Below are 25,777 nucleotides of genomic sequence, written 5' to 3' on the forward strand. Positions count from 1 at the left end.
GTGTGAGCTGGCAAAGAGGCGAATAACACATCTGTGACTGGAACAAACCCACAACGCTCTCTGGGTTTGAACTGTGCCAGTTCAGTCTGAATTTGGGTGCCCAAAACAGCTTGGAAGTGGAAGGTAAGTGCTGTGTGAAATGGCACTGCTGGTCCATCAGGAATTCCTGCATCTCACTGCTGAGAAGAGCTCTGTGACTGCTGCACACTAATAGGGATAACCTGCACTGAGGGCAAGCTGATCCTTACCAAGTGTTTGAACTACAGTATGTGAAAATTAATAATAATAATAATTTTTTTTTTAAAAGCAGGGTGATTGAAGTATTTTTAAGTGGAAAGGTCTTTTTCTTTTTCCATAGGGATGCCAAAGTTTTGATCCTGCCTAAGTTTCTGCAAAGCTTCAGGAAAATATGCAAACAACAGCATTTGCAGCCTTGCTGTGAGGACAGCCTTCTACTTGACAGCACACCCTTTGTATACCTGCTGCTATGCTTCCACTCTCAGAGCTACACTTGTATTTACAATGATTAGGAACCTAGAAACCTTTCCACTCTCACTTCCACTTTGGCTGCTGCTTCTGAAATGCTTTGAAGCTCTCATTCTCCAGATAAACTACCCGCAGATAAACTCCAGATAAACTACCTTCTCTGGGAGCTAACATTCAGCAGGTTGGAGGACATCCCTCTGCGAGGATCAGGAGGTCAATTTCTTACCTCCTGGTAGTTCTTATCTACTGTGGAAAAGCGTATGAGGTAAATTTCAGGGGGCTTTGGCTTCCTGTCATCCCATATATATTCTGGAGAGAGCACCTTGGAGGGTTTATGGGAGAGAAAGTGCCTGTTGAGATGGCTTTCTTCCTGCCAGGCTGCCATGATCCCATTGGCTTTGTCTGCCAGGATGGTCATGTGGCAAGTCTTGGTGAACTCGTAGACCTTCTTGACCAGCCCTCCAAACACAGCTCCTCCATAGTAGAAGTCTCCTTCTCCCTCAGGGATGTAGGCTGCTGAAGAGCTCCTCCTCTCATATGGGAACTGGTTTCGAGGGACATTGAAATAACCAGGGTGTATGGCTGCTACAATGTCACCGAGGGTCTCAGCCCCCCAGGCATTGTGGAACACCATGTCAATATCCAGACAGAAGAGGTAGTCCACCTCCTGATGGCTCCTCTCTGCTATGTGTAGGTTGATAGTCTCCATCCTGCGCATGGAGATCTCTTGCCAGCTGGGGTATTTCTTGACGTGCACAACATGAAATCTTCGGCCAGGTTGCAGCTGGACGCTGGGGATCATCTCGGGGTTGTCAGTGAAGATGTAATAGTTCACTCGATAGCCTTTCATGAAGTGCATCTCTGCTGACTCCAGGAAGCGGCCCACAAACCTCGTGTATCTGTACAGACAAACATGGGGCTGCATGGTGGATCACAGAGGGTACTTCAGTGAATGAAGTCAAGGGAGTGTTACTAGGTACTGCTGCAGGGATGCACGTGTTATATATACAGTGAAGAGGGGTAGAGAACAACAAACAAAGCCATCGTCCCCACTTTGGCCAACCCAACCACCTCTCTACATCTCTAATTTCTGCAGATATTTTGAGCGCCGAGGTTATTTTACAGGCTCGTATGATTATGAACACAGCACATAGGTCAGGTTGAATGGGTTCAAGGTTCAGGGCTAAGTTGGATGGGGCCCTGGGCAGCCTAGTCTAGTATTAAATGCAGAGGTTTGAGGCCCTGCCTGTGCCAGGGAGGTTGGAGCTTCGTGATCCCTGAAGTCCTTCTGACCCAAACCATTCTAAGGAGGCATTCTACATAGATAGAAAAAATTGCTGCAGATCGGAACAGGCTTCAGCTCTGCTGAGGACAAGAAGAGCCCAAAGTACCTTTCCACAAGCAGCCAAGAACTGGATTCCCCCCAGATGGTTCACTTACTTTCCAATGGCAAAGGCTGTCACCCCTATGGTGAGATTCAATGGCATGTAGACACTGTCCAGGATCTCAGGGCTGAAGGTGCCTTCCCAAACGATGGGGGCCAACCATGGTGTGACTGTTAGCACATCCTGACGCCTGAAAAAAGGGGAATGTTAACAAAACATGACCTTTGGTTTCAACCCAATGGGGAAGAAACACTGGAGAGTACATCAGCACTGACTTCTTATGGATAGTATGGTGTTCAGATCTCTTTCCCTATGCTCTTAATGTCATACAGCATGGAATTTCAGTTCCTGGGTTGAAATTCAGCACTGTCTATGGAATTAGTAAAAATAAATAAATAAATAGATAAATGTAGTGATGACACACCAAAATCTCATTTAAGCCTACAGGACTTATCTGCTGAAGGGAGTTTAATGACCTCAGGACTCACAGAATGGGAAGCTATGCACATTTGTTATCACTCTGGTGCACATGGCTACAAGTGGATTAAAATGCAAGTACTAATATATAAATCATTATAGAACTATGCTCCATGGCTGTGGAATTATTAAAACACAGCTTGTGGCATGACAGTTGTTTTTCCCCACTATTTATATGTAGCTTTAACATATTCAGAAAGAATTTAAGATTCTTTGTATGAACTGGCATTCAAATATGTAACAGCTACAGAAAATCCTTGATCTTCTGAGTGGGGGAAGTGGAACTATTGAATATACACACAGCAGAGCCAGATTGTACCCAGTGACTGTTATGCAATGCTATTTCCACCCTTCTTCCTTTATTTCAGGGCTTCTTACCCATCTCTTTGATTTTTTTTAAGCAGGATGTTATTTACAACATCAGCCTTCCCCTCGCCTGTTCACATTCCCCTGGGCCACAATCTGTGTCACTCTGCTAACGAAGTTGGTGATGGCCACATGGTGAAGGGTCACATTTTGAGGCCAGAGCAGTCTCCCACCTGTCATGCTCCCAAGGCAATGGCAGCTAAAGAGACACCAAACTCTCTCCTATGGTAACAGACACGATTACAAGATGAAGGTGTGCACCCACTTAGTGCACCCAGACACCTCCTATTAGGAAGCAGTGCACTCAAAACTACGCTGCTCTCTCCTCCCTTACTCCAAAATACACTGGCTGATTGTGCACATTAATTTATTCCAGTTTGGAGGCATGAAACATTCAGCCACAGCACAGCTCATGACAACAGCCAGGTAAAGCCTCCCTATAGGGTGTGCTTATTAACAACAGCTGACGAAGCAGGGCTGCTGGAGATAAGAGTCAGGCCATGGGAGCTGGCCCAAAGGAGACCACTGACAAACACAAGCTGACAGGAGCACGTCTTGCTGCTGCTGCCCAAAACCCTCCCTGTCTGTTCAAGCTCACTGCTCTGACTGCTTCCCAGCCAGACGCGTCTGCAGGAGTGCCTGTAATTTGTTCCAGGGTAAGATCCAGCAGGTTGGCTGAAAGTGTTGCTGGAGGTCATACAAGGCACCTGCTTGGTTTTGTCCTGAAATGGATTCAGAGCTCACTCACAACTGGTTAAAGCTACAGTGCAGTTCCAGAAGTTATAGTAGTCGGAAAACAGTCAGATTTATTTCTCATTTCAGAGTCCCTGGCAGCAATATGTAGATGGGCTGACTGTGCTGATGTATTAATTAGGAAAACACGGTTGGTATAGAAGCAAATATGCAGTGACTGAGATCAATCTTAGAGCATCATGGGCAGCTGCAGGCATACCCACACAGCTGAGCTCCTCATGGGACAAGTGAGGAGGGCTCCAGAACTGTTAAAGTTGGGGAAAACCTCTAAGATCACTCAGTCCAACCACCCACAGACCATCAGCACTGCCCACCAAGCTGTGTCCCCAAGTGTCACACCTCCCCCATCCTTCAAACATCTCTGGGGACATAAACACACCGTTCTCCTGGGCAGCCTGTGCCAGTGCCTGACTGCTCTGAGAACAATCTCCTCCCAAGAGCAGATCCTTGTCCGAGAGCCACAAAGCACCCAAACCAAACCCAGCAGCTCTGTAACATGCAGGATCAAGAAACAAACAGCAAACGAAGAAGCTTACTTTGGAGCCAGCACTCTTGGTTGCTGATAAAATAATCTGTAAAAAGGAAGAAATATCCAATGAATAATACACAAAATAGGCTCATAAGGGAGGAACAAGGGGAAATAAAAAGCTATTACTTACTGTGGGAAAAGCTGGACTGGCTTTTCTTCCAAATACAGGAGTTCCTTGGAGCTGCATAACGGGAGAATGAAAGTTCTGTGATGTTTTTATTTTAACAGGACACAGGTTTAACTTCAGGACCTGCTGGTTTACGGACAGTCGTCCCAGTTTTCATTCCAGTTGCTGTGCACAGATGTAAACAATTGGGCATTGCCTGTGCACATCTTAATGGGCTGCCAGGCAAATTACAGCCAAGCACAGAAGAGAACAGGGATGGGGAGAGGATGGCAGCCCTCTGAGTCTGTGATTTTAGCAGTGCAGTGGTCAAAAACCAGCGAAGCACGCAGTTGTTGGGGCTGCCAGTTCTGGTCACATATGTGTTCATTGCCTGCATGTTTGTTCCTGTCCCCCAGGAGGGCTGAGCTACTTGAAATACACCACACTCAGAACAGCAGTCAGGGAAATTAGTAACCTATGAGACAATGTTTTTAACCACTCTATTTGAACTCCTTGTGTGACTCTTCATCCCACTCCTCTGACTTACACCGCTCCATCCAGCAGCCTGGGATGCACACATCCTAAAGTGCAGCGAGATCATGTGTGTACAGGTGTATGTGTGTGATCACACCCTGATAACGAACCCAACTCTGTGATGATACAACAAATGAGACCTCAAGACCTTTGTTCATGCTGTACAAACACAGGGCTGGTCAGGAGAGGAAGCAGACTGAACAGACAGGGCTGTATCACCATCATTTTATTTAAGAAACACTAATCATAGGCTCGGTATTGCATGAAATAAAAGATAAGAGAGCAGTTGTTAACAACCAGGTGTACCGTCAGCAAAATTCAGGTCTTGTAGCAGTGATCTATGATACTTATTACATACAAAATGGGAGACTTACAAGATTCCAGGGCAGGGAAGGTAATATGGGAGGTAGTGCACTTTCCAATTCCCAACTGCGACCCTGTAAGCAATAGCAAAGAAGTATTTTAAGACAGGCAGCACTGAAAAATATATTCCTGGTGCTTCCCAAGATGTTCTCAGAATCTGGCATTGGTTGTGATAAGTAATTAACTGCTCAACTTCTTTACTCATTAGTGTAGCATACACTGCATTCAGCCTTTAACAGCATACAGCGCTGCTAAGGTATAAACAGGAAGCTCAGGTTAAAAGGAGTCTGGAAGCACTGAGCTTGAAACATCAGGATTCAATATTGTTTACATCAAGTGATCTACAAAACTGAGCTCTATGTGTTTTCAAAATAGATGCACAAATAGACACGAGCGAGGCAACATTCAAAACTGAGAAGCAGTGTGCCACAGTGATGAGTTCTGAAGCAGAGATGCTGGGCAAGCCACACATAAATCACAGAACAGAGTTTGCACGGTTTTCTTTCTCCCTTCAGCTTTGATCGCAGCGGTGTGCGTGGGCAACGCAGAGCAAGGAGGGACCATTTAAGTTGCTGAGCAATGGGCACAGGCAGGGCTGGGTGGGGAAGAGCCGCCCCGTTAAGGTGTGGGTGGGAGAAGGGATTGGTGATTTTTGCTAATTTTTACCTGAAGAGGAACTTCCTGAAAAAACACACTTGCCTGTGCCAACCTGCTGTCACGCTTCCGGCTGCAGCCAGGGAACTCACGTTTAAACATTAACAAACTTGTCAGCAAATGCTTACCAGATCAATGTGGTTACAGCAGACAGGCAGACTAAAGATCCCAACGCCTTTCTGGAAATCATTAGAGGAATTTCTGATGCGAGCTGAGAGCAGCAGGCTTGGTGCCAGGAGCTGTGGGAATGGCTCTGCTGCCAACAGAGATGACAGCGTTCACGAGCAGAGCAATGCGTAACATCCGTGCGAGGCGGAGCATTCTCTTCCATTATGGGCAGCAGAGAGAGCAGCACTTGGAACAACACAGCCACCAACAGCTCTGAGGGCTGTGCTGGGAGTGACATGGGCACAAGTGTTGTCATGGTGTCACACTCATGGTTTGTGCACCGTGGGCATGGCTGCACCTTCAAGAGATGGGCACATTGACATTGGATGGGCCACGGCTGGCTGGGAGGAGTAAGGATGTAACAGCAAGCTGACTGGGCTCATCACCAGGGCTTTAAACTGGATCGGATAGGGGAATCAAGATCCATGACAACAACCAGCAATATGTCAGCAATTCCATAGCATGCAGTACAGAACAACCCTGTATTCAATAAAAACTTCCTTTTAGCCTTCATAAAGTGATGATCACTACAAGGAAAACATTGTTCTTAGAGGGTTGGACTCGATCCCCAGAGGACCTTTCTAACTGCTGGGATGCTGTGATTTAATTCTTCTTAGAACGGAATGGGCTGATGCCATGATTTCATGGTTTTTCATCAGTATTCCAAATCACGTAGAGGTTGTTCAGTGGTAAAGTTATTGCCTGCTACGCATGAGGCCTGGATTTGCATCCCAGGCAATGTGCCAGAATTGTCACAGTTTGGCCTGGTTTCCATGACTGCAGGGCAAGGGGACCCACAGAAAAATTAGTTTACCAAATATAGTAGCTATATACCAAATATAGTAGCTAATATAACTAATATATTTAGTAAACAAAGCTTTAGATTTTCCTTTAGCTCACTGTCACGGTTTTTCTCATCTTGGGAAAACATTCCTTCACCCCTTTATTGAAGAAACCAGGCCAAACTACAACAGCTGAAAAGGCACATATGAACTAATTACATCCCCCAGTCACTCCAGTAAAGATGCAGCATGGGAATTTTATTTCTTTTTATGTTGAAGAGGATATTTATTGGTAGAACACAAGCACTCAAGCAAGATTTGACTGATCTCACGTATACAGTTGCTTAATTTTCTGGATGGACTGCTTCCACCAATCTCCCCAACGCTGAATTGTTACCAGCTGAGAAGTGCATTCTTCCTTGATCTGGGCTAACTGCTGCTCAAGTTTACATATGTATTTCTGTACAAAGAACAACAATTAAGGTTAAAACTGATAGAAATCCAGTATGATTCCTAAAAACCCAACCATCAGATCCTAGAATCATAGAATGCCTAAATGATTGCATACAGACATAAGAATGGATTTTTATGCATGGAGAATACTGCTTCAAGGTCTGAAACTGCTCTGTATATTAAAATATATCCATATCTATACAAATCTACAGCAATAACAGACATCCCATTCACACACAACCCATAAGAACCCTTTCCCACCGGTCAACCTTATATACAGCATCTCTTGCTTCCACTGCTGCTGTGTGGCCCAGTGTAGTCTTTGCTGTTGTGACTGATGCCGTTTCTCTGGCCATAATGCAGTCTGAATCGCCCATAAGCTTGGTCATGGGTAGTCCTGGCCAGGTCCTTAAAGGAGCAAAACAAATAAACAACAACAACAAAAATATCCAGAGGAGACGCAGTTGGAAAAGAAGAGAATGACCAGGAGCTCTGCACCATAAACAGAATTCATACTTTCACAGGGAAAACACATAGCATTCCTCAGATTTGTATAGGGGCAAGAGATAAATAGTGGTAAAGCAAAACAACCAAGCAATTTTAACAACTGGAGCAAAAACACCAAAACAAAACAAAACTAGGAGAACACCTGATGTCAGCCTAGGGAAGAGAAATAGAATACAACTGTGTCCTGTATGATCCAATATTACCTCCTCCCACGTTTGACCAACTGCTCAGCCCCACGGGTCTGTAGAGGAAGACCAGCTTGTTTATGAGGAATTAACAAGGATGTCTTCTCCTTCGGTGTTTCAGTTTCTGGAAGATGATGTAAGATATACTCAGGAGGAACCAAACAGAGGCAGTCATGCTGTTGCTTTCAAGGAACTCCACGTGATGCTCACCACTTTCAAGAAATGGTTCTGCATGTGCAATCACGTGTGAACAAGAAATTCCATCATTACTTACTTGGTGCTTGTATGTCATCAATAGTAACGCTTTCATCTAATTCCAGCAGCAGCTTTTCTGTGAAGGCAGCCAGAGCCAAAACGAAGTTCTGTGTGCACTCAGCAGCACAGTCCTGCTGGGACATTGGATACCACTGAGAGGAGTTCCTCTGATAACTCAATCTCTTCTCCTTTCAGTTTAGCTCCCTAAGAACTATGTTCCTCTCCAACCATGATGCTTTGCAGCAGCTGCAGATAACAGCCATGGGGCTGCAAATGGCACAGAAAAGGATCTGGAAGTGCCTTACACAGTGCTCTAAAACACTCTAATGACCTCAGGTAAAGCATGACAGCCTACAGAGTACTGTGTGTGGTTGCCATGTAGTTGTATATTTGGGTTAAGCACTCAAAATAGGTAGAAAAAGAAATTTGTAAACATCAGCTTTCAAAGCAAAGGCCGCTTCATGGAATTCACATACTTTGAGCAGAGGGGCTTTCAGATATTGCTCTGGAAATGGTATGTGTGTGTATGCACAAATACCAACTGCCCTAATTGAAACGCACACAGAAAGAAAGCCTTCCAGGCCTGTCCTCTGCAAGTAAAATAACCAGAGAACACCACTGTTACTTCAGATAAACTCATATGCAACTGCTCTGTCACTGAGAGATGAGCCACCCCTCCTCAGTACATCCAATGAACGATACAGATCATGGGTTATGTGCACTTGTACGTGCATGCATTCATGCATATATCAATCAAATGCTGCCAACTTAAAGATGTTGTGTGAACAGCACTGCATAAAACTGAAAACATTTTCCACTTTACCGTTGGCACAGGAGAAAAGTGGATTTAATTTATATAATCCTTTGCATATACAACACCTATCAAGCTGATATTAAGCACTGGGCTTTATGCTTACCTGAAGCATCCGAGTGTGGAGGTGAACAGCATCAACGTGGTCCTTTTGCTCTTTTGATTCCCGCTGGCACAAAGCCTCCAGCTGCAGCAAGTTGTCTGGATGTCCCAGAGAGGGATGTAATTCATTCTCACGTGCAGCCTGCAGGCAAACACGTAAGAAATATTTTCTATAAAGAAGGTGCAATGGAGTCATAGTGAGAAAGTAGTAAAACCGATCACTTCATATAAAAGCATGCGAACGAGACTCATACAACGTTACAGAACCTAAAGAGTTTGAAACTATGAACAATCCTGGTGCTTTCAGCACTGCTTAGACTGGAAGCATTCCAACGCATCCATGCTGGATACCTTCACGCTCCTCCAGTCCTCCAGCTGCTGATTGAAGGAGTGCTCAACATTACTGGTGGCACAGCTGAGCTTCTGTTCGTGTTCCTTTAAAAGACCATCAACTGCCAACTGGGAGACATAAGGGAGTTCCTCTTCAAATGACTTCAACTGATCCCAAAATTCTGGCAAGCAAAGAAAATTAAGCTGAGGTGAACGTACACTGCAATGGTCAAACATGTAGGAATTTCCTCTCTAAATTCTGTCCCTGACATTCCTTTTCCTGAGACCCATGACTACAGAAACACACTTGCTAAAAAACTTGACCTTGTAGAGGTCTATCAGCTTAGTCAGTGGCTCTTTCCTCACATTCTATATTGCAGGTAATACATTAAAGATGGTATTGGCCCAATAAAATCAACAGTTTTTCCACTCATCTATTTTACTCTTGATTTGTTGCAATTTTCAGTGAAATTAAAAGTCTTGGCTGAATTAATTTACCTTTAAGGCAGGAATTGTAGTAATCATCTATCTGACTTTGATATGACAGCAGAGTCTGTTTGATTACTTCTGCAAAACTTTCAAATGTCTCTGGCAAATCTTCAGGCATTGTGGTTTGATGCTTCTCTTTGTCGTAGAACTCCTTCAAGAGTTTAAGATAAGACAGAAAAGATGCTGATAACACGTACAAACAAGTTGTGTCTATGCATATAGCAGTAACAGGGATACAGAAGGCTGTCAATCTCTCTCTTATTTGATACCAGTTATGGTATCTGCTGTGCTTTTATTCTATTTCCTATCTGCTCTTTGAACGGGGAGTGTTTCCAAGACTACAGTGCAGCTTAATTACCAATTCTGAAAAGACATTATCAGTCCTCCTCTTAGCACTGTACTGCTCTTAGCCTTGGTAACATGCCCTCAGATATTAGTTATATGTTAGTATAGGTATTATAGTTCTATTAGGGGACTTATTCATTAGAATGAAGAAGATTGGGGCTGCCTTGGCTTTGCAGACACGCTGCTACACAAACCAGATGCGAGTGTTGGTGTCCCCCCATATGTTAAACCACATTCTGAGGTCCTGAAATACTTAATCATTAAAAACAGTCTGCATCAAGGATTATTAAGAATTAGATGGTCTGATGAAGTAAGCAGTTTTTGGATGGCCACCCAAACATTATGATACAACCAAATCATTTAGCTGACACGTTACACCTATGGCAGCAAAAGTGATGGAGAAACACTTTTCTTACCTCAGCAAGACAGAGCAAGTTGTTATTACCCATCCAGAGGATTTTCATAACAATCCCTTTAAAAGTACTGCAAATGAATAAAAATAATAATGAAAGAGACAATCACACTGTATGAAGATCAACCAGTCAGTTCTAATAGAGCAGGGGAATGCAACCACTTAAAAATCATCTCTGAAATGGTTTGTTCCTATTTCATTTGTGGAAATGTAACAGTGAGCCCATGAACACATCACACCCCCCCGAGGTGACGGGTTTCTTTCTGAAGATGCACACAACTTACTTCGATTCAGGAGGCATCTCCCCAAATATCTGGAATCTCTTGTCACTGAGAACGGATTTGGTGCATTTCTGCATGCTGAGAAGGCAAGAAAAATATTGGTCTATAAAGTCTTTGTTTCTCTGCTTGTTTAAGCTGGTTGGTGATGTGATGGATATGAAATTAAAGAAAAATTGAGAAGATGTAACTCTAAAACCAGTATTACATGGGAACTATTGTTGATGACTCTCTCCTCAATGGCTTCTCAGAACTTTTGTTGCTCTCACCATTAGACTCACTCATTTCATCAATTTCATCTAGCTCAAGATGCGCCATTCAGATGCTGAGCTAGAAATGAAGCCACATTGGTTTAAGGGGGTGTTAATCTGTATTTCATCAATTTCATAGTACAGACCAGCAGCCAATAAACAGGAGTGAAGCACTTTTCCACCCATAGTCTGATATGAATCTGAAATGATCAGACCCAAAGTCTGATCACAGGGACATAAACCACAAGATCCCAAATGAGAAGCACTGGCAGAAAGGCTAAAGCAAATAACAGTGAAGAATTTCTCCAAGAATGGGCAGAACACACGAGTGTGCAACATCTCACCTTCCTCTTGATGCCCTTTTTTCAGTAGCTGGCTTCTGGATGCTCCGAGCTTTGTGCTTGTAAGGAGCAGAGCTCTGAGGGCCTTCATCAGATACATTTAAGTGAGAATTCTTCCTCTGTGTGGTAAGAGTTGCTTTGTATTTAATAAAGAAAGAAAAAGAGCAAAGTATAAATGCCAGCATTCTCCCACAACTTTTACAAATATATATTTGTACCTATATTACAAATATAGGTACCTCATTAAAAAAAAAAAAAAACAACAAAGAAAAGCCCACCTCATCTTATTCTGCACCTATCATTGGTTAAGAGCCAAAACAACACTGCAGTGCAAAGTAAAGACAGCTAAGGTGACAGTGAGGATGATGCACAGCCCTCTCAGGACTCATGTGTAAGCCACTCGCCTGGAACAGCTCGACCTGCTCCCTGATGTGCTATGAACTACAATTGAGATGAATGCAATAAATTAAGAGAACTTCCAGCACACCTGGTTCCAATGAACCCCTGCTGTCCTGACGTCGGCCTGATGATTTTCTCCTGGCTGACTGAACTCTGAAACAATAGGAAGAGCTAATTGGCTTTGGAACACACAGCTACAAGCTCCCTTCTCCAACCAAGTGTTCACTGCAGACCAGTTGCTGAGGTGGGAGTCGACCCATGGGGTCACATTTACAGCCAACAGTGTAAACAGGAGCACCTTCCCAGAGTAAATAATTGCATAGTTGTGCACGAAGTTGTTCTTATTACTATCAGAGGCCTTGTGAAGAGATGAGATATATTTAGCAAGGCAAATGCAAATAAAGACAAGAACAGAAAAACATAATGAGGCAAACAAGTACTTACCCGAGTAAGTTTTTAATAACGCTTACTGATAAATCATCAATTGCAGATTTTCCCATTCTGCTTGGATTTAACAAAGGAAATCTGCCAGGATCCAGCCCCATCATCATCAGTCTGCGCTCCACTCGAATGGCAGCAGCAATGGGACCTTGTAACGTAACCTCAGCTGCAGGAGGGGCAAAGCGCTCCTGAATTGGGCACAGAATGAAACCAGGTCAGTTGTGGCAGGCAGCGAGTGTCAGCAATGCATGTAGTTACTGGCTGTAAAATAGATATTCCAAACTTATGCTATTTTGCTTGACAGGCTGGAAGAAAGGCTTCTGTAACTCCAGGAGAAATGTTGTTACAGCTGTATGGCTCTGTGACACTAAGAAGTGGTTGTGAGTAGATCCTCACAATCATCATAAGCACCATCTTAACATGTACTCTGAAAAGCTTTTAAAATAGGTGCACATTAAAATATCACTCAACATTAAATAAAAGGGAGAGAACAAACATTATCCTACATTATCACATGGTCCTGTTGTGTCCACTAGCAGGCAATCAAGGTACTGGCTCCTTGCCTTCAGTTCTTTCAGGACTACTTTGATAAAGTCATACAACTCTTCAGAAGTCAAAGCCTGAAAGATACAGCAATACAGATGGCATTCATTGCACCAGAGAAGCAATGAGATTGTATTGCAAATAGGAGAAGAGATACAGAGCTGGCCTGAGACAAAATGCAGTCGAAATAATATCATTTCATCTGTTTAGAACTTACTTCTTTATCTGCTGTAGGGTGAGCAAAAGCATGGAGCTTCTCCAGGCAGGATTTTAATGCTGCTGCCTGCAAATTGGAATTAGCTACCTGGAACAGAAGCAGATATTGGTGAAGGAGAATCTCATTCACAGGATTTTCACAATCTTTGAAAGCACAAGACTTGCTAGTAAGAGACTCAGTCATTAGCACCAAAACCAACAAGCTCCATGGCTGCAAGGCTACAGCATTCCAGTACAGCTGCAGGAAGGCCACGGTTTCAGAGGACAGTGACAAAAATGAGTTTTGATTTGACACAAGAAGTTACTCGCGGTCAGTTCGCTCTGAAGTCTGTCTGAAATCTCAGTTGAACAGAAGAGGAACGATTAAAATTCATTCAAACAGAACTTTGATGTTTCTGCTTGTACCTCGGATTTGATTTGCACCCGTAGATTTGCCAGAAGCCGTTGGATCTTCTCCATAAAGTCTCGATTCATAGAGAGACAGCGGAGCCTTGTTTCAGCCTGGTTGATAATTTCAGTAGCCTTTAAAGAAATCCCAGAAATAAGGGACAAACTCATTGGTGTTCACTTTTTTTTGTTTGTTTGTTTCCAGCTTAAGTAACAGAAGTCAGCATTTCTACTTCTTTTCTTCCATCGCATATTTGTCACACCAGAATTAACCAGAACAGTTTTAAAGCTCCAATCCAGGGTGGCTATAAATCCCGTTATATATGCCAATACAGTCATAATCTGAAAGAGTGAAGCACTGCACAAACCTGCTCCAAGCACCTCGATTCCATTTTCTCCATATCAGCCACAATTAACCTCTCAAAAGAGTCAATACGTTTGCTTTCGTTCTGAAGACGCTTACTGAAAGACTGCACCTCCTCAGGAGAAAAATTGCCTCCCTCCACGAATAACCTGAAAGCAGCCAGCAAAGGAAAAGCCATCACTCATCATAGAGCCATCGAGGCTGGAAAAAACCTCTGGGATCCTCCAGTCCAACTGTCTGTCTACCACCAGTATTTCCACATTGACCACATCCCTCAGTACAGCATCTCCATGGCTCTGGAACACCTCCATGGACACCGACCCCACCACCTCCCTGGGCAGCCCAACACATCACTGCTCTTTTGGAGAAGTTTTCCTTTTTGTTTTTATGGTAGCTGAGCAGTCCTACTTCACAGATATCAAAACAGACGTGATGAAAAGAGTGCAACAACTGTGGCTTAGCAACTGATGTTCTTTAGAGGAACGTACAGATAACCAGGTGAGTAACAAAGAAACCCTAATTTTACTGCTCTGCCAATAGAACAAGTGATGATTCCCAGGTACAGATAACATTCCTCCAGCAATATCTCTATACCTGCAGCCTTTGAGAAAATCCACATTTGAATCTCTTAATTTTCCCAAATTTTCCTCCAGATAGTTCCGATAACTCCTCAGGGAAACTCGGATGACATCCAGGTAATGAAGGAGGTCTGGGCACACACTGCTGCTGGAGGAAGCTAACCTACAGAGAGCAGGAGAAGGCAGAGAAAACGTGTAGGAGGAGGAGCAAGCATTGTGGTGTGGAGACTCCTGGCTTTATGAGATCAATAAGATCTGAGAACACAGAAGTATTTCACTGTTCTGACAACAACTAACCCAATGGTGGTTGTTTTGATAACACTCAGCACACACCAGCAAGCAGCTGCTGCAGTTACAGAGCATCCTTCAAAGCCAATTAGCCTATTGCTTATCAGATTCAGTAAGCTGGATAAAGTCTAAATAAATCAAACATGTAATCTACTTTAAGATTGGTGTTCCTTCAAAAGTATATGAAAAAAAGTAACCCGTGCAGAGAGAAAGGCAACAAAAATCATTTCCATTTCTGTGACAGACAGAAGGGCCTCAGAACAATGCCATGAGCAGGCAGACCAGCTCTGCTGCTGGCACACTGACCTCTCAGCCACAGGAGACCTGAGGAATGCTGATTCCATGTCACGGATCCGAGAGTCCAAGTTTTGGATGCTGTCATTTTGCTGATCGCAAAATCTGAGGAATTCAGCTCTCTCATTCTTCAGAGCTTCTTCCACCTCATCACAGTGGCACTCCAGGTGCTTTTCATGAAGTAACAGTTCAGCTGATGAGAAAAGACGACTTACAATACAGTCATTATTCTGTTTGGTATGGGCTGCCATGACACCATTACCAGAAGCATCAGTGAAACAAAAACTGGAGCTCAAAGGAGCTTAAAGCTACTAATAAAGTAGTCCCAACTCTTTGACTTTTCTCCTGTTGTTGGTTTATGATCTATTTTCCTGTCCTCCTCAAAAAGGCTTCTTCACAGTTGGCTAAAGACCAACAAACCTGCCTTAAATCACATTTTTGCCCCCCATATCCTTGATGCTCCTCTTATAAGATTTCTCATTAGTGACCAATCTGTGGCTGCACAGTGGTATTTCACACTGGTAATTCCTCCACCTTCTGTACTCTGAAGCCACCCCCAGCATTTTGTCTCTCCCAGCACTTGTTCACTTTTTTCCCCCCATATGATCATCTCAAGATGAAGACAGAGAGAGTTCAGAATGAAGAGGTAGGTACCAGCTCTGACATTGGAGATATTTGTCTCTATATTCTCCCGCCTCAGTTCACACGAGAGAAGATGCTGCTGAAGTTCTGAACTCAGCTCTTCTTTCTTGGCATCTGCAGTGGCCCATGAGTTGGATAAGGACTCTGCAAACCACTTCTCCAAGTGTTCAAAGAAGGAGAGGCGAATCCTATGATTTAAATACATTCCTACAGTGAGGAACACTGGGCAATAAACAGAAATGCACTCTACCTGTTAAATGTAAGAAATTAACTCTGTCTACAGGAAGATGTGGTCTCACAAACACTTGCACAATGCTAGCACTGCTCATTTTGTCTACTGCTATAAACAATACACGTATGTATTTTGCATATCTATAATACTGAAATAGCCTGACTTGCTATTAAAATACTCTGTCACTATTCCTGTTCACTCACTGAATTTTCTCTAACATAGGAATGTTCTGCAAGAGGGAAATGCTTGTGTGGTTCATCCAGGAGCCATGTGTGAAGAGCGTTGCTGAAAGTTTATTTTCTTTTTACCAATTAAAAAAGGAATAACACCAAAATACTCAGATAATTTTTGCATACTTATTTTGACATCCCTCCCAAAGAGCTGAAATGTTTCTATTACCTAAAGGGAAAACAAACAGTTTCCTACTAACCTTTTCTTCAGCTCCACAAACACCGTTTCTTTGATAACTGCATGTTCCAAGCACATAGGAAGTGATCCTTTTTCATCATATTTTGTAAGAAATGACTCCAGGACATCAGGTTTCCCTGCCTCTTCAGCTCCAAGAACAGTGTAGGTGTTTCCACTGGAAGTGGAAAAGGTCTCAACAGTGAATTCAGAGATTTCCACCCTGCTGCTGTCGAACGTATCCTAGGAAACAACTGGGAATCATCATCCACTGCCTCAAACAATGCTACATTAAATTAAGTGAATAATCAACAGTGCACTAGCAGGAACCTATGGTCATTAGGAACAACATTCTGATCCCAAATTTGGACAAACTCACACAGAGAATGCATTTATAAGTTTCAACAGGCAGGATAAATGCTTTAAAAAGGCTGTTGTTATGGTAATAAATGGAATTAATGGGACTAAAGACCTGAAAATGTAACAACAACGAGATACAAATAGATCCGAAATCATTCTGCTTAGGTTAAGAATAACCAGGAAGAAAGACAGACACACATGCTAAAGCTGCTACATGTTTTTACGAGGATTAAAGCAGTGTATGAGTGTAACTCGATGGAAAGTGCAGCAACAACAGCAGAGCAGCAAGATCCCAGGCTGCAACAAGTGGGGATTCACTGCAACAGCAGTGGGCACAGAAATAAAGGAAAGAAGCTGCTTACTTTCAAAAGGCCTCAGGTATGCAGGGATCTCCAGCAAGAAGCCCTCACCTCCACTGCCAACCCTTCAATGAGGTCTGGGCAGGGGTGGATCCTGGCTCCAGCCCTTCTGGTCACTCAGTGCATTGCATACACCTGAGCTGCACTGGGTTGGCCCTGCTTCCCATCAGGTGCTCAATCACTGCTTCAAGCCCTGACTTAGCATTTCTGCTATAATAAGGAATGGATATGAACTGTTTTATGCCCTTCAGCTAGAAGCAACATTGAAAATCCTTATGGTGCAGAAATACTGTTTAACAATCATGGACACATGCTCTATGTACAAATTAAATACATGCTAAGGAATTCAAGAGACTTCAGCAAGAAGACGACCTTCTATTTGCTATGAGTTTGCAAAAACCTTCCGCCACTTTCAAATACATTCATTCTCTTGTTTGCTCACTTGTGAAACGCTCATCCTCTGTTCTGTGTCCCCTGATTCATCACTCCCTTGAAAAATGCTCTTGTCTTCTTGTTCCTCCCCTTCTTCACTTTCCTGTGCAAAGACCTCCTCGTTCTCAGGAATATCTGTTTCTTTATTCTGTTGTTGAGAGCTCTCAGCCTTTTGCTTTTCTTCATTTTCCTGCAGAACGTTCTCAGTTTGCTGCTCCCCCCGATTTTCAGCATCCAAAACCTCATCTAATCATTTCCAGTGAAGGCAGAGTTTTAGTGACCACAATCCAGAGAAATACAGATGAAAAACAAGTAAGCAGAAGGCCTATTTGTACTATGAAGGTATTACCTCGACCTGGAAATGTGGAGTCTATCTTTCCTTCCAAGTTCTAGAAAGAACAACAACAGGACAATTCTAAAGTAAGGACTAGCTTGCTTGTAAGAGATGCAGGTTCTTTTGCAAAATAGATCTACTTTATCAAGCTACAATAGTCTTAAAGAAATTAATGTGCCTGGGAGACTTCAAAACAAGTTTGTCTTCTTCATACCTGTTTGAAGGTTTCTTTTACATTGAAGTATTGGCTGAGGGATTCACTGTAAGAAATCAGTTCCTGTAAAATGGCTTCTGGGTAACTCATGACTTTCTCCTCAAGAACTTTGTTGGATGCTTCATACCTGTTAAATTCAAAGCTGTCTTTTAAGAGACTTAAATATGTACAAAAATAAAGTGAAATATGACTACTGTGTACTTAAATCCAAAAGGTTTTGATCAAAATGTCGTAAGTGCTTCAGGCTGGGATCAATTATTCTACTATACCTGAACACATTACATCCTGGCTCGTTAGTAAGGGATTAATTCAGTATAAAGACATCAGTGAGCAAAAGCCACCACCTCTCATGATGTTCTTGCTAACGTTGAAAGGTGTTTTGCTTTTGTTTGGTGGATTTTAATGGTCTTAATGGAAATAAAGAGTGCTGAACCAACAGCTTTAGAAGCAGTTTCGGTGTGAGGTGCGTTCATAGGGATCTGCCTCTCAGGTCCTCGTGGCTTTCTAACATACATCAGATCTGACCAAGAGGAAAGACCATCTGGGTGTGAAGATATGACTGCACCCTCTACAGCTGCTCAGTCTGTCTTTAGGTAAAATCTCCAGCATGTAGAGCTGTATATGCCTGATTTGATGTGATTCTTACACATAGGTATTGCTCGCCTTAACATTGCTCAATATGGAAACTGTTTCACTTCATGTCCTTATGAGAAGCACAGGGCAGTGTATTTCCACACCATAATACTACAGCATAAACACAACTTTCACATACACCGATTAAGTTTGCACTACAAAATCCATACCCAGCTCTGATGCCATCCAAACAAGAACAGGCATTCTCCAAAGATTTCTTCAGCTTTTTCTCAGAGCTCGCTGTTCTCATTTTATCCAAAATGATATCCAGGTTAGTTTCCATCATCTGAAACCAATACAAAGAACCCAGTAAAAGTGGGTCCTTACTAAACATGCTTTATAACTATTTAGGCTTAAAAAATAAATTAATTACTGGAACGAAGCCAAAAGCATATTTGATAGCATGAAAGTAACGTGTAGGAAATCCAGTATAAAATCAGTTATTACATTTTTATGCCAGGCATTTTGAATTCCAAAGGCTCCTCTGCATTAAGTCCTTTCTTTACATCATACCGTATCCTTATTTTTATGCTTATAATACCTGAATGGATTTATCCCGTTTCCATTTGCATTCCTTTAATTTCTTCTGCAGTTCACCTTCCTGCTGGGACAGTTTATGCTGATGGAAGTCCCACAGAACATTGGCCTCCTGACAGTAGCTGTACAGGTCTCTGCAATTCTGCTCATTGTGTTTAGCCACTTCTTCAAAGCCTCTCTAAAAAAAATACATCCCAGTTATTACAAAACTGGGCAAGAAGGTGAAATACAAAAGTAAGGGAACAAATGATGTGATAAAAGGTGATCAGCATTCAACAGAGTCTCTTCCACTGTGAGAGGAAAAAACAGTCCAGGTAAAATAGATAAGAATATGGACTTCAGTTTCAGAAGCTGAGCCATCAAACCTTCTCTTTATTCTTCTGGAACAGTAAAGCACAGAGCCACCAAGATCTGCACCCCAGAAGCACTTTGCCATCCTTTATCTTAGGAGCAATTAGTCAGTCACCACCATGGGACCACACAGGATAGGAGTGGAAGAAGTTTGGGAACCCATCCTTCCACCTCCAGGCCAGATAGGCTATAGCCATCCAATCCCTGACAATCTATTACAAAACCATCAGTGATAAACTCTTCCCTTGAATCACATCCTACCTGTGCTACTTATGCAACAGGTACTCAATCACTCTACAGCAAGGCACCAATAGCTTAAGATGCACTCAGCATTTCAGACCATGGCACATGAATAACAGGCTATTCCTGATGAGGAATAAGAGTAGATGTAATAAACATACAACCATATGCTCCAGTTCTTCTTCAAAGCGACAACGCAGTTTCTCAGTCAACAGAAGCAAGTCAGAAGCCACCACTTCTTCAGCTTCTTCTTGTGTGCATACCTTCAGATTCAACAGGTTAATCTGAACAACAAAAAAAGTTATTGACATACATATAATCTAACAATTAACACAACATCATGTGGCTTTAAGAAAATGAACATGGGCTAAAATGATCTGTACTTCCTACAGCTTCAGTATTCAGTTTATTCAACAGGTTTTGAAGCAAAGATTCAGCCTCCCAGATCCCAGAAGCAAGCAGAACAACCCAGTTCAGACATGGGGACAAACAGAGCTGAGGGGGTGATATTTTCTCCCCAGGATGAGATTGAGGATAAGACTGAGTGGTCTGACCCTGAGCCCTCTACTTAAGCACTTCCTTCATCACTGGTAGTTGTTATTGCTTCTATGCATTTCAAGTACTAATGCTACCATGAAATGAAATGGACAGCAGCTATTCTAGCAGAATAAAGCACCAGTTGGATCTAGTTTATCGTAGAATCATATGAATTTATCTTCTTATCTCCATCCTCAAACCCATAGCAACAACACACTGCATACTGTTACCAAGAACCCTTCCAGGACTTCACAGCACTGTGGTACTGACCTTGCACAGCTCTGCTTCTGCCAAACATTTTTGCTGGACACTCTCATACTGGGCACGAATTTTCACTGTGCACTGCATATTGTGGGCATCTGCAAAACAGAGCATCGCCAACACTTTGCTATTTCACAGAACACAGCAAACATACTTTCAAAGCACTCATCTCGTTCCTGATAGGGAAAAGAAAAAAAAGACAACAGAAAGAACTGCTTGGATTCCAGATTGGTTTGCTGATTTCCCAACATACCTATACTTCTGTTTAAATCCACCAAGGAGTTGTACCACTCATCAATCTCAGCTCGTGTGCTCTTTGGAGGCAACAGATCACTATCAGAATAGGAAACGATATATCAGATCTCTTCAGAGATAACCCAGTCAGTTGTTAAAGGATAAACACTATAAATCAGCATAACCAGGCTACTCTGCTTTATTTACAGCCATTTCAGCAACAAAAATAAAACAAGATGGATGCTGTTTTTCAAGGCCTCTGTTTACCAACAAGGAATTAAACCCCCATTTTTTCCTGCGTCTGTTATAAAAGAAAAACTGCATCCGAAGATCAGTGTTGCACCCAACCCATCTTATTTTTGTCAGAATGGACAGAATTCAAAAGCAGCAGAATAAGATTCCTTCCTTGTGTGAAGATTCCTTCACACATTACACAAATCAGTCTCCCGCCCAGAAATTGGACAGCATCATCCATTTTTACATGTTCACCCATCCATGTCCACCTCTTCCTACTAGACTTCATACATCAGTAAGGCTTACTTTGGTGTTGCTGCATTTCTCACCCTAGATAGCCCCTTGGTAGTGCAACACGTGCACTGAAAACCAAAACATAGTTGTTGTTCTTTTTTTCCCCATTAAAAAGAGCTTTATGGAAGAGATTTAAGCCCTGCTCACTGCTGCATTGGACAACAGCACATTGAGGTGCAACAAAGAACATTCAGCACATCAAAGACTAACAAGGATGGCTTGGGTTGGAAGGGCCCTTAGAGGCCACCCAGCTCCATTTCCAGTCACGGGCAGGGTTGCCACCACCAGTCCCTCATTGAGCACACCAAGAATTCTACTTTTGTTACTGTACTCCCTTCAGTCATACATAAGATGCTGCAGCCATTCCAGCCTCTGTTCATTAAGCAGAATCTGACCGTTCATCATATTTCCCTTTTCTGTTTCCACCGTTTGGGGATTCTGTATTTCTTCCTTTGCCATAAATTCTCTGTAGGATGGAAGAACGCACTGATGTGATTTTGTGTTGGGAAGAACTGAATGCTTGAAACACAAACACAAAATACGTCTTATGAGTACTGGTTGAAAACAAAAACACTAAATTTTTAGTTTCATTGGGGAAAAATATTAAAATACTACTTCTTGGAGAAAACATGAAAGAACAGCAGTCACTTCATGCTTCAAAATGTGACCTGCTGTCAAACTTCAGACCTGAAGCTCTGAACGATGCGGTTCTTTTGGATGAGCCTCCAGTCCTTGACTTTATCCCGCCACTTCCATTGAAGTGATAATTCCCTTTTCATCTCTGATTTCATCAGATTAAAGAACAGCTTGGCTATTGCCCTCTGATTCGCCAACAACGCTCTGTTAATCATCTGCGTATGAAAACAAAGATGGGAGTAAAAGCAGTATAAGACAGGAATAAAGTGCCAGCTCGATGTCAGACTGAGGATGAAGAACTGAAATGACGAGGGACATGCAGTATAGAGACCTCTCTCCTACAGGGCAGGGATTGGCAGGTAGAAATGATCATTTCCTTTTGAAAATGAGAAGCAGAAAGAACTGAATTCTGGGGGGTGAATTTCAGATCGCTGTCTTCTTACAGGTAAAACTGCCTCCCAATAAGGAGAGCTTACCATGGCCTCGTCATTCATGAGCCTGTGCACATCGGCTGACAAGAAGAAGGAAATTCCCTCCAGCTTTGCAGCATACTTCCTCAGCACGTCTGTTATCTGCTCAACAGAACCAAAAAGGCACAAAGGGCTCTGTAGAACAGCTTGCCTTAGAGAACTGACACTTCAATGATATTAATAAGAACTGGGGCTTTTTTTTCCCCCAAATAAATTTAATTGGTTGACAGATCGAGAAGTAAATATTAAAATATTGATTCTAAATTATTAGATACCAATTCATAAAAATAACCAGAAATCAATCGGTTTTGTTACTGTTTGACTGATTTCTTTCTGGTGCCTGCAATTCCTGAAAATCTGAGCTCACTTTGTCAGCTCGGCTCTGTTCCACCTTCTTTAAGGTTTCATCCCATTCCCGAATCCACTCCTTTCTGGTCAGGGATTCCTGCTGAATGGTTGCCCACAGTTCTTCCAAATCCTGCAAGAAGGATTTACTCTCAATCTCAGTGAAAAAATGAAAACAAATGCATTGACATCAGAAAACTGCAGCAAGGTGCTTTGCTGTGCTGCAGAGCAGACTGTGAACAACAGGAATCAACAGCTGACAGTGGCAAGAGCTGCCTTACCTCAATAGAAAAGCCTTCAGGAGTGCCGTTGAGCTCCATCTTTGTTAGAAGAACCTCCATTTTTCTATCAGATTCCATCAGTTTCGTCAAAAGCAGTTTTCCAGGCTCCAAAACAAAGGGCTCAATTTCCTGAAAGCAGTAAAGAAGTCGGCCCCATCTCCTGAGCATCAGGCTCTCAGCTTTGCCTACTGATCCAGACTGTCTGCACTGCCAACCCCAGCCTCACCCTGGAGACACGAGCAAACTCGTGGTGCATTGAGGTCAGTGCTGCATCGTGGCGGCTGCGCCGGCGTTCTGACACGAGCTCCAAGAGGTTTTGCCTGCTTTCCTCTGCAACCTCTGAGAAGAAAAGGAGGACGATGGAACTTGGAGCTGTTTGGAACAAGAAATTGCTAAATCAAAGCTCTGAGCTCTGCCATTTGGCGTGAGGCTGGAAAACGGCAGCTCCCACGAGTTAAATCTGCTTATATCATCACTACCTTCTGAACACTAATTGGAATTGATGGACAATTTCACTTCTTTTTCTTCCCTACACGCAGATTCTTCATTGCCAGAATTACATACAAATCATTATAAAACACATCAGATCGTTTCTGAACTCGATATTATACCTTCTCCAGCTCAAGATGTTATACATATGGGGGCTCCTCAAAATGAAACTATCGGACATTAAAGGAAATAGATTTTACCAACAAGATCAGGGAGGGCTCTGACTTCCTCAGCTGCAATGACATCTTCACTTTCGCTGGACTCCTGAGATGCTGTAGCTTCTCTGAAACAGAACATAGAGCCTCGCTTTGTACTGAGACCACAGGTTTGTAATTAGCACCATACTCCACTTATCTGGCAAAATGTAACATTAAAGTGAAGGAAAGCTTCTAGCTTCAAAGAATATGGCTCATAGAATTAATGGCATTGCTTCTCAAATGGGAGGAAATGGTTTTTACCTGCCCCCTCCACTCTCTCTCTCAGGGAATGGCATTTACCTGCCCCCCACTCTCCCTATCAGGGTGTTGTGCTTCTACTTGGGAGTACTGGGGAATGAGGGTGTGCTTATTCAGCACGAGGGTTATGGTGTAAAGGATGAAGGCATTAATTTACTTTCTTGCTCCTGAACATTGCTCAGAGTAGAGCTGAGCAGTACTACTGCTGCAAAGTACCTGTCCCCACTAATACAAGGCTCAAGTAGACTAAACTGAAGGAAACAGTTCTCAAACATATGGGAAACTAATCTAGTTAAGAGTAACAATATAATTGCATAGTCATTTAAGACCATTAAAAAAGCATAAAATATAGTTCAATAGTATATTTTACTGTATTACTGTTAAGTACAGCAATGACAGCGGAGCAGAAAGGTCCCAGGCTGGGGCAAGAGAGAATTTGCTCAAATGCAACAGCAGTGGGCACAGAAATAAAGGAAAGAAGCTGCTTGCCTTCAGAAGGCCTCAGTGCACAGGGATCTCCAGCAAGAAATCCTCACCTCCACTGCCAACCCTTAAATGAGGTCTGGGCAGGGGTGGATCCTGGCTCCAGCCCTTCTGGTCACTCAGTGCATTGCATACACCTGAGCTGCACTGGGTTGGCTCTGCTTCCCACCAGGTGCTCAATCACTGCTTCAAGCCCTGACTTGGCATTTCTGCTAGAGTTACATGTATCAGGAATACAAACAGGTTTACAGCCAGGTGGTTTTGAACAACAAAATAATCATCCAAGAGCCTTTTATAAGAAAAGTCAGGCACACGTAAATCATTACAGACATTTGATGGGCTGATGGTTGGACTAGATGCTCTTAGTGGCAGTTTCCAGCCTTAACGATGAGCTGAGAATCTGTGCTTTAAGAGGCAGCAGCTCAGTGCACTCGTTTCACATCTGAGGGAAAGGAGGTAGACTGTCACAAGTGCCGTGACCGAAAAACAAGGTTCCCAGCATTACAGCTTCACACCCATAGCCACAGAATCACACCGATGTGCAATCAGGAATTTCTGCTTCTGCTCTCTACCTGCCCTGCAGCGGCTTTGCTCCTGCAGTCCCCTTCTTCCCATTGCACAGCCACAGCCCCGCAGCAGCCATGCTGCCCGGCTCCTCGTGCACACGGAGCCTCCCACTCCTTGCTGCGCCCAGCGATCGCACCCAGCGAGCCTGCAAAACCCACAGCAAAACGAGTTGGAATCATCTCCAAACCTACTGAGCAGAGAATCAAATTGCTAAGAGACGGGAAAGGCGGCAGAACAGAACAGCAAAATAAAATAAAGCGTATGTATGAAGTTTCATCCAGGAGGTTTTTTTCTCTCCCCTACCCCCCCCCCCAGTCTGAAAGTGATCTCCCTATGAAAGGAATTGAAGTAGTGCCTCGTGCACGGCTGCAGGCAGCACTCCGGAACGCCCCAGCAGGGCTCACAGCAGGCTTACATTTCTTTTCTGCCAAAGCAAGTGCAACAGCAGAGCAGCACAACGAACCCATCCACCTATTGCCCGTTTCTGTGTGCTTTACCTCGTCCTCGAAGAGCTGCAGGTAGATTTCACTGTTGGGAACCACGCATACCGCCCCCCTCGGCCGCGCACCGCCGCAGCTGCCATTCATTCCCGCAGCATCACCGCGGCCTCCTGGCACGGCACGACGCGTCGCCCGTTGCCATAGCAACGCCAGGGGGCGTGGCCAACAGTCGCCTCGTTGCCATGGCAGCGCGGGACGCTCCCGCACATCCGGGTGGGAACGCGGAGCTCCGCCGCCTTAAAGAGCCCCGGGTGCAGCGAACGCCTCGAGCGACGAATTATTTAGAAAGAGTGCTTCAGCAGGACAGGAAAACTAATCAGCAAACACACACGAGTAGCTGCAGGGGTTTTTTTTATTTTTTATTATTATTATTATTGACT

General features: G+C 43.4%; 2 protein-coding genes across 2 annotated transcripts; both read right to left on the reverse strand.

Annotated features, from left to right (window-relative positions):
- Positions 1–621: 621 nt before the first annotated feature.
- On the reverse strand, positions 622–6,929 carry GBGT1 (globoside alpha-1,3-N-acetylgalactosaminyltransferase 1 (FORS blood group)). The gene is made up of 6 exons (XM_052669606.1): positions 5,782–6,929; positions 5,011–5,073; positions 4,127–4,177; positions 4,004–4,039; positions 1,927–2,061; positions 622–1,385 (listed from the first exon to the last, which is right to left on the reverse strand). Exons 1-6 carry the CDS (start codon positions 6,075–6,077, stop codon positions 701–703), a joined length of 1,266 nt encoding a protein of 421 aa, XP_052525566.1. The 5' UTR covers positions 6,078–6,929; the 3' UTR covers positions 622–700.
- An 18-nt stretch (positions 6,930–6,947) lies between these two features.
- Positions 6,948–25,613, reverse strand: CCDC180 (coiled-coil domain containing 180). The gene is made up of 36 exons (XM_052669595.1): positions 25,395–25,613; positions 24,903–25,042; positions 23,593–23,675; positions 23,130–23,242; positions 22,904–23,032; positions 22,645–22,755; positions 22,284–22,379; positions 21,859–22,022; positions 21,518–21,637; positions 20,663–20,742; positions 20,419–20,507; positions 19,773–19,895; positions 19,025–19,198; positions 18,654–18,769; positions 17,851–17,977; positions 17,652–17,691; positions 17,313–17,548; positions 16,177–16,394; positions 15,527–15,702; positions 14,885–15,065; positions 14,307–14,453; positions 13,717–13,861; positions 13,367–13,483; positions 12,963–13,049; positions 12,709–12,822; positions 12,206–12,390; positions 11,850–11,914; positions 11,366–11,498; positions 10,777–10,851; positions 10,497–10,563; positions 9,745–9,886; positions 9,268–9,428; positions 8,921–9,058; positions 8,023–8,134; positions 7,767–7,872; positions 6,948–7,464 (listed from the first exon to the last, which is right to left on the reverse strand). The coding sequence occupies exons 1-36, from the start codon at positions 25,482–25,484 to the stop codon at positions 7,287–7,289; spliced, it is 4,578 nt and encodes a 1,525-aa protein (XP_052525555.1). The 5' UTR covers positions 25,485–25,613; the 3' UTR covers positions 6,948–7,286.
- Positions 25,614–25,777: the final 164 nt, after the last annotated feature.

Source organism: Tympanuchus pallidicinctus, unplaced genomic scaffold, assembly GCF_026119805.1.
Source record: "Tympanuchus pallidicinctus isolate F22 unplaced genomic scaffold, pur_lepc_1.0 scaffold8, whole genome shotgun sequence".
In the NCBI taxonomy this organism is placed as follows: domain Eukaryota; kingdom Metazoa; phylum Chordata; class Aves; order Galliformes; family Phasianidae; genus Tympanuchus; species Tympanuchus pallidicinctus.